General features: G+C 36.8%; 1 protein-coding gene across 8 annotated transcripts in view; it reads right to left on the minus strand.

Moving 5' to 3' along the window:
• Positions 601–9,454, minus strand: part of LOC107617892 (WD repeat-containing protein 48) — an 18,859-nt gene continuing 10,005 nt past the window's right edge. For 4 of the 8 annotated variants that reach the window (XM_021112378.1, XM_021112375.1, XM_021112379.1 and 1 more), the window contains exons 15-20: positions 8,612–8,964; positions 7,930–8,023; positions 7,316–7,507; positions 2,850–2,970; positions 1,049–1,167; positions 601–972 (exon numbers count right to left, since the gene is read on the minus strand). In XM_021112378.1, coding sequence (XP_020968037.1) covers positions 2,872–2,970; positions 7,316–7,507; positions 7,930–8,023; positions 8,612–8,964 — 738 coding nt within the window. In that variant the 3' untranslated portion in view covers positions 601–972; positions 1,049–1,167; positions 2,850–2,871. Of the gene's footprint in view, positions 1,170–2,674; positions 2,749–2,849; positions 2,971–7,315; positions 7,508–7,929; positions 8,024–8,611; positions 8,965–9,454 lie in introns of all 8 variants that reach the window. The other 4 variants (XM_021112377.1, XM_021112381.1, XM_021112380.1 and 1 more) reach the window with 4 other exon arrangements.

The raw sequence follows: 9,454 nt of genomic DNA on the forward strand, positions 1-9,454 counted from the left end.
AAAGAAAAGGCGGTTAGAACATGAACTATGTGCCATAATTTTATCATGAGCTGTAATATTCTAGTTAATCACAGATAGTGATATCCATTTTTTCCATTACCACTGAAATATCAGTTTCCATTCAAAATTTCCAACCATGTTCTCTGCCGGATGATTGATTGGCTACAGAGCAAAAGTAGTATTATTTACTAAAAGTCTAAAACTAGTGTACCTGATGACTTGGTAGCTCAGTTACCAAGTCTCACACAACTCTATTTCACAACTTACCAAAACAAGAATATACAAAAAGAAAACACTTCATTTCCTTCTATATTACACCTTATTTACTAGTTTACTTTATTGCAGATTCAGCTGAATTGGGTGGCCTAGTCACAACATGAGTAGTGGTAAAAACAAATATATTTTAAATTAAAAAGAAAAACCTAAATTAGAATAAAAAATCTCGCAAACATCAGTGGAATGCAATAACATTTTTTTTTTTTAAAAAAAAGTCCCGTGTTATTCCAGTTTCCAGTTACAAATTTCTAGACTGAGAAAACACGAATACACTTTCGGAGTGAAAATTCAATGTATAAACCACAAAGGAACATCAGCACGAGATTAAATCCCATGAAAGAACTGAGGATAGCTGAGAAGAGAAGCCTAGCATTAGCAGTAAACATCAAATGACGAAACTGAACAATTAAATGTAATAATAAAAATTAGAAAAATCGACAAAATTTCAAAACCAAAGAAAGCAGAACAAGTGAAGATATGAAGATACACCTTGAGAACAGAATTTCTATGGCTATGTATTAAGCACAAGTCAAATGTACAATGCTTTCGTTGTCATATCTAAACCTTCTACCTACTTGAATATATGCCAGCTCGAGCATGATCCCCTCTAATCCTCAACAGAGTCCATTAGAAAACATCTTGCAAGGATCAAAACTTCCATGACTCCATCATCTCCATTGAAAGAAAGCAAACCAGCTGGATATATAATTCAAAATTTATAGTAACAGCTCTCTAATAAAGTAGAATCTATCCAAGCAGGTTTGAAGAATACCACTAAAAAATTGATGATCAGTCAGTGTGGATTTGCAAATCTTCCATGAAGCCACAGATCAAAGGGGCCTCCCAAGAAGAATCAATGCTCAGAAGTAGTTTACACAATAGCGAGAAAAGCTGCAAGTATTAATAACAATAGTCTGTAAATCATGACGAGAAAGAAGACCTGCAAATGATATAGAGTCGGTATAATTTAAATTTATACACAATTCATCCTACTAAGACTACATTAATGATCAACACTCTGCCAAAATTACTTCTCTTTCAAAAGCCTAAGTTCTTTTATGACCCCAGATTATTTAACTTGGGAACAACATTTGCATTAGTTAAAAAAAAAAATCGTTTAGCTACTATGTACCTTTGGGCAGTGTTTGGTTAGTTTCCAATTTTCCATGCCCATGAGAGACATAGACACGGTGACACATCCTACTATTTGTCTGCTACTGCTAAGACACAGATTTTTTATGAACGTAGTAGCGCACAAATGCACACAAAATACATATCTTCACTGTCTGCCTTTCAAGCTGAGACACTAAGACACAATTTATAAGACACCTTCCCTCCATCACCCCCACCCCCACCACCGCCATTGCGTCCTCCTCTCTTTGTCCTCCCCTTCTATCACTCTTCGTCCCACCCATTCTCCCTCGGCTCTCTGTCTTTGTCTTTGTCTGTGCCAACTCCTCGCTCTGCCCTCACCCAGATCTGCTGCCTCTACTCCTCCTTCTCACCCTCTCATTGTTCAAAGTCTGTCATCCTTCCTCCCTCCCTCTCACTATTCGCTGCCTCCCTTCTTCCTATCTTCACTCTTTCTCTATGCAGATGTGCTGCGCCTCTGCCTCTGCCTCGGCCCCTGCCCCTGCTCCCTTCTCCCGCTGCCTCCCTCATTTCCCTCCTTGTCTTTCGATTTTTCTGATTTTGGTAGATTGTTATGGTGATTTTTCTGGGCTATGATTTCTTGTTAATTATAGATGATGAAGAATCATGTGATGGTGGTAGTAGTGGTGATGGTGGTAGTGATGAGGGTAAATTTGATATTTTGATGAGTGTAACTTCTGTGTTTTGTCGTGTGTTTTGTTACCAAACAAAATCTAAAACTTTTGTATTTTTATGTCTATGTACTGTTGTGCCTCTATATCTATGTCCACTTCTAGACAACAAACAAACAGAGCCTTCGTGCACATGTTAACTTTCCTACTAATAAAAATTTTTAAATTTTTTACTTTATTGAAAACATAATAAATGCATTGAACACTTAAGAGTAAAGTATATTTTTTGTCACCAATATTTATGATTTTTCTCAAAAATACCTCTAATATTTAATTTCATTCAATTTTGTCCCTATCCTTACAATTCATTCAATTTTGTCCCTAACGTTTTCAATTTATGTCAAAATTACCTCCTGAATGTTTCAATTTTGTCCCTCACATTTTAGATGAAGTTAATATTCAGGGTAATTTTGACATAAATTGAAAAAAAGACAAAATTGAATGAAATTAAATGTTAGGGGTATTTTTGAAAAAAAAAACCACAAACATTTGGAACAAAAAAATTACTTTACCCAAAACTTAACTATTGTATAATTTTTATTAAAAAAATTAATTTATAACCTTAATATGTAGCTTTAGGACATATGTTAGCTAGACTCAAAAAAATATAGATTACAGAATACCATCATACCAAACCTTCCACTTCCACCTAACAGCAAAATTTATAACAATGAATAAACATAGCCACAAAAGCAATAATATCAGATTTAGCTGAGAAAAGCTAAGCAAAGCTCAAAGAAGCTATCCAACCTCTGAAAAGTGCAATTTGCTGTCACCTTCCTTGAACCACTCTGTAATTTAGGACTAGGTCATCTTGTCTTTTCCATATGTAAGTTTTTACTGTAGCTAAGCTCATTTCAGGAGGCAATATCTGGAAATAACAAATAACAGTTCACTAACCATACTTCAATGAAAAATTGATATGATAACAGCAAATAAATTAATTAGTCAATAACGCCATCGATCACTAAACTCTCTCTAGTTTATTTGGGAGAATCAATATAAAAAAGTAATCGGTACGGCAATCATTTGGGAAAAGGTGGGAACTAATTAACATGACTAAAACATATCCAGTAAAAACAGTCAGTATGAACAAAGCTAAAACTAGTACCTACATATGAAATACAATTACTCAGATCAATTTTAAGGCTTCAATTTAAGTGTTCTATGGTTTCAGTTAGACAAATCTACTATACTGGGAAAAAAAAAAAGGCCATTGTGGTACATAAAATGTTTTAGGGGCAAAAAATGCTCTTCAAGTCTCATTTAGCTGGCCCTCTTATCACAAGTGAAAATAAGATCAATAAAGTATTACCTAAAAAAAGTATTATTGTTGACTAGGACTAGGAGCATATTTTGTTTTGCAAAGAACTGAATAGGAACTGACTTTTGCAATAAGAAGGCCAACCACATCAAAGCTATTGATCATCCAATATCGAAGTTTATAATCCAAAACATTGGAGAAAGTGCAAAATTCTAAGGGTATGTGCTAAGTATCTAAGCATAACTGACCCCACCTAATGAGATAAGGCTTTGTTGTTGTTGTGTTATGTATCTAAGCAAAGTGGTGAACTGGACTTTAAAAACTAGATGTTATGGGGAAGAATCATTCTTCTTAAATATCAAGCATCCCATACTATCCTATGCGGGACTTTGGGAACCCCATAATACCCAAGTCTCTAACAATATACCGCCCGTACAGAGCCAACGTTCACAGCGGCTTCACTCTATCGACAATTCGACATTGGCCAAATGGTAGCCAATTGACTGTTGACTATCAATATTCGGTAGTCACCTTAATCCAGCCTATAGGTATCCCTTTCTATGGTGCCGACAACTAAAACTTCGATACTATTGTTAAGTATCTAAGGACAGTAGGGAGCCCACCTTAAAAGCTAGCTATTATGGGAGAAGAACCACTCTCCTTAAATATACAACATCAAGTATCTCATACTATCGGATGAAGGATTATGGATACTCCATAATACCCGAGTCCCTAACAATGTAACAGTTGGTAACAAGACATAAAGGAAATAGAACCGGGTAGTGCAGAAATGCTGAGACAGAAAGTGAATCATGGTGATAACATTTCTTCTCGGTTTTTGGAATTATATTGAAATGCAAAAAATAATAGAAAGAAAAGAGTGCTGGTAGTATTTGTGAGACTACCCCTCTCCTATTCTTCAATTCTTTTCTTCTGGATTTGCTACCTCAATTTTCCACTCCTACATATAACAAACTCTCAAATGAGGGAACTGCCAAAAAAGGTAAAGATGTCATGGCATCCTTGTAAGTCTTAAATGCCTCTTGAGCTTCTATCCCCCATCGAAAATTGTCTTTCTTGAGCAACTGAGTCAATGAACATGCAATCTTTCCATAACCCTTTGCAAACCTTCCATAATAACCAGTCAATCCCAAGAATCCTCCTGGACTCTTGAGGTTGTTTGAGACAGACCAATCTTGCATATCCTGAGTTTTCTTTGGATCAACAGCAACCCCCTTGGCTGGTGCAAAGCAACACTTCTTGATATTCACAAATAATTGCTGCTGCCGCAATATCTCAAAAACAGTCCGCAAATGCAACATGTGAGTGGGAGTCAGGGCTGTATATGAGAATATTATCAAAGAAAACCAGTAAAAATTTCCTCAAATAAGGCCTTAAACCTTGTTTGTGAGGGCTTGGAAGGTGAAGGAGAACTAGTAAGCCCAGAGGGCATTACCAAAAATTCATAATGCCCTTCATGAGTACAAAATATTCTTTTGCGAATATCATCCTCATTCAACTGAATTTGGTGGTACCTGGACTTCAAATGCAATTTGGAAAAAATCTGCATCCCTCCACTCTCATCTAGTAATTCAACAATAATCGGAATCAGAAATTTATTGAGGACGATTATCTTAAGGGCTTTATAATCTAAGCACAACCTCCAAACTTCTTCTTTCTTCACTACAATAACAAGACTTGAAAAAATACTAGTACTTGGCTTTATCACACCTGATTGCAACAATTCATCCACAATAATCTCTATTTCATTTTTCTGACAAAGGGGATACCTGTAGGGACATACGTGTGGGTTTTTAGCACCACCCTCCTTCAGTACAATCATGTGATCTTGTTCTCTTCTTCCTCAAAGGTAGATACAATTTTCGCACTACTTTAGTAGAAATGAAATTGACTTCAGCTCCTAAACCTACTAACACCACCAGTCCACCACTATGTTATTCTCCCTCTAACTCGTCAATAACATGGCTAAAGTCTTCTTCCTCGGCAACACCATTTTCTTCCTCATCTCCCATTAATAGAGTAAGCAGAAGAGACGTTCTAGAAGGGTCCAAGTTTAGATGGATCCGAATCTGTTAGACCTGTTAGAGACTCTAACTAAAGAGTGGAATGACACTTCTGCTCCATATGTTCTAACCATGTATATACTGAGCTGAGCATTAATTTGGTAACAATACAACAGAATATCCTTTCTCTATTCTCTCTCTCTTCACTTTATCTCTGATTCTCAAACTCTATCACCCATCAATAGAATCTGATATTGTTTGTGTTGACAGATATGTTCAAGATTCCATTTTCCTCCAAATTTGAAACAAAACCCCTTACATTTTCCTTCATTTCATTCTTCATTGGAAAAGTGTGCCACCTTTCCCTTGTTTGGGTTATAATTGCTGATGCTAGCCCCAATAGACTGGGTCTTCCCTGGGCTAGACCCACTAGTGCAACCCCAGGTCAGGTCGAGGCGAGAATCGAATTCGACCTACTCCTTCCGATCACGTCATTGTTTCCCCTCATCTCCCTTGTGTAAACACACCCATATCGCACCAAGTCAAATTACGATTGTCAATTGCATGGGCTCAATTCATCAGCTCTTACCTTTGGTTTCAATCCATTCATGAAAATATACATGAGGATCTCGTTTCCCAGGTTTCATTGAGTTCGAGCTACTAACTCAAAGTCTCAGCGGTATTGCATCATTGACCCCACCTGTCGGACCTCCAACAATGGTTCCAATGGGTTCGCTAGTGCTCCTAGCGGCTGGTTGGAACTCCTTTAGAACAGTCCTGCTTGTGTTTGTTCCTCCCACTACTCGAAGCAAGAGCCTATCTGTTCAGAGAAATCACTACATTGAGCTTCTAACTCTGAGAAACCCAAAAAAACATATCGCCCTACTCAGACAAGCCATCCACATGCATCCTCTCTGTCAATCAATGGAATCCCCACCTTCACAGTATCCGCACGAATAGGAGCCAAAATCTCTGTTCTCTCGTCATTCTAATCTTCTTCATTCATGTTTGGGTTCCTTCAGTCCGTGTGGTGCCGATGCCCTTCCTGAGTTCACTAGTTGCTTAGATCCTAGAGCTGCTTCATTATCAGCTACATGTTTCAATTTTGTTCTAGAATCTGGCTCTCCAACGAATCCATCCTAGCCTCCACTGCAGCTAGAGCACGTTTTAGATACCAGGCTTATATAGAGAGTGAATCAGAGTGATAACAATTTGTAGATTTTGGAATTATATTTAAATGCAAGAAATAATAGAAAGAAAATGGTGATGGTAGCATTCGAGAGACTACCCTTCTAGTATTCTTACTTCTATTCTTTTCTTCTGGATACCCTAACTCATTTCCATTCCTATATATAAACAACTCTCCTATCTTTCCTAAGACAGAATTACCCTAGGATCACACACCCATCCCACTACCTCTACCATCTGGCAGGATTTGTTGCATATCTGGTGGTCCCTCAAAAGATGGAATTCTCCCTGAATAAGGCTTGGACCCTGGTGCTACCTCTATTGCTTCCTCATTTGAACCTTCTTTCCCACTTTCATCATTACTAGGGTACATAATAGTATGATATGCCTTTTATAATGTGTATGGCACATCACAATCGGCAACAAATTGCAATCACGATAGCCAATGGATTCTAAAGAACATATCAATGGATGGATGTGTAGGCTAAGAATATTAAAATAGATCACAAACTTCCTAAGTAAACCCCCTAGAAAACTCTATTGTTTACCAAAAACGCCATTTGACAAAAAATCAGCGATCACATATTTGTATTCTTTTAGACACTTTTAATGTGTATTTTGCATTCCTAACATATATTCTATATGGGTGGCTGATTTGGAATCTGAGTTTTTGAGTGCACATAGCACGGTTGATTATTTACATTGTCATTAGACTGCATTTATGAGAACATATAACTTGCCTGATTGTTACACAAAATTTCAATAGAAGGCCTAATCTTTTGCCAGGACTTGGATCCAGATCGAGTAGGTCCCTCCCGAACTGCTTGGTGCTGTATCTGTGACCCAGCAAGTCCAGGGGCAACATTTCCATCAGCATTCCCATTATCAAGTGGTTTGTCAAGCACCAGCTTTTCTAAAACATAAGTAACAACCTAGGGAAAAAAGGTAAAAGAAGAAAGAATAGCTCAATTGAATGCTCTGAAAAAAAATTGTCTAGGTGAAATATGCTCACTAAATGCATTTAGAAACAAAGCAATAAATCTTTTGAAAAAAGGATCATAGTCAACTACACATCCATGTAATGTGCAAGATTCTAACAGCTATAACTTTTTGTATCGTTTTTTAGCCTTCCTATACTTCTAATATTGGGCTATTCTCGAATTGATCTAAACTTCTTAATGGGGCTTCTACAAATCTTCTCATGTGACCAAATTATTTGAGGCAAGATTCTACTGTATTTTCCACAACCCAACTTTCTTTACAATCCATCAAGTCAGTTAAATGATAAAATAACAATAGAAATGAGAGGGAAACAATTTCCATTTGCCAAATATTATGAAATACTAAAGCTTACTTTATGAACTCTTAATATTCGTGGAGCACTTAGCTTCCCTTGAGTGAGGATCTGAGCAATTGAACCATCACATGGATGCAAAAAGAAACTGCATCTGCAGATGTTATCAAAAAAGATAAAAGAATTCACATTAAAGAGAATATTATACAACTGGTCCAAGACCAATGATAATCACCTAGATTTCCAGACATAATTGCTACCATGGTCAGAAACTCAAATCCACAAAGTTATGCAGAGGTCTATAAAAGTAAGACCAAACAAAATAAAAGCAATCCTTTACTGGAAAGGACAAAAGTTAAAGATGTTCAAAAATGCAATGAGCAACATGGAAAAGCAATCATCAGATACCATTGGATTGAGAAAGCAGACTTTTACAGCTCAAATGTGCAAACTATTTTCTCTTAAGAGTGGTATGGTAAGTACAATTGTGTTTTGTTAGTGTATCTAGTTGTCATTCAGAAAATAGAAACTTAAAATCATCACCGCAAACCTAAGATATGTCTTTTGAGCTCTTATAATAAAATTAATATTGAATCTGGGAAAATATCAATCAATCACACTGCGTTAACAAAATGTGGAAATTGGCGGCCTGTGAGCAAGATTTCTTCCTTGCTACTACAAGCATGGGTTACCTGCAGCATCTTTTTACAAAAAGGAAAGGAACCGGAAGGTAAAAAGTTACTTAGTATTTTCTCTAGGAGGTAGTCGGTTATTCAATAAACAATCCAAACACCACAGAGGCAAGTCTTTCTCATCCTCAGTTCCATCTAAGTCGGTCATTTTCTTTCTCCATGGAACTCCATGAGTTCCCTCCGTAACAATGGAAGGAGGGGAAATAACTGAGAATTCAAACGGAGGATAAACCATAGCATCATTCTCAGAACTACCATCAACCTCAACTCCTGAATGAGCATGACATTTAGTAGCAATATCCTTCAAATCTCCATTAGCAGAAGCTGGGCTTCCTGTTCTTTTCTTTTGTTCTATCAACCACTGAGCAAAGAGACCTTTGAGGGTTTCACGAGCCAAGTTAACCTGTAGAGTAACAGGAACAATCATTAATTGCTGTGATATATTTAAAGCAGGTACCAATTTCGAAAGTTGGTAGACTGTGTTGGCATTCTCAATGAGTCCACAACCCTCCTACATCTGATAACCATAGAAGCACATAATAGAAAACCTCCACAGAAATATAACTTTTAAATAAATACTACATTCATGATTTAGAACATGGCAAGGATAATTCTGGCAGACAGGAGAAAGCATAGTTATCAGACACGGACCAGCAATTGATCCAGTCAAGACACTGGAGTTACTCAGTGGTTCAACCAGTGGGTCACTAGTTGAACCATTTAAATAAAACTAATTAATATAATATTTAAAAATATAATTTAATATCAGTTGTGTAATATATAACTATCAACAACAACTAAGCCTTATCCCAATAGGTGGGGTCAACTACATGGATCAAACGATGTCATTATGTCCCATCATCTATTAGTTATGTATAATAATAATAATAATA

The sequence above is a fragment of the Arachis ipaensis genome, chromosome B09 (assembly GCF_000816755.2).
Source record: "Arachis ipaensis cultivar K30076 chromosome B09, Araip1.1, whole genome shotgun sequence".
Lineage (NCBI taxonomy): Eukaryota > Viridiplantae > Streptophyta > Magnoliopsida > Fabales > Fabaceae > Arachis > Arachis ipaensis.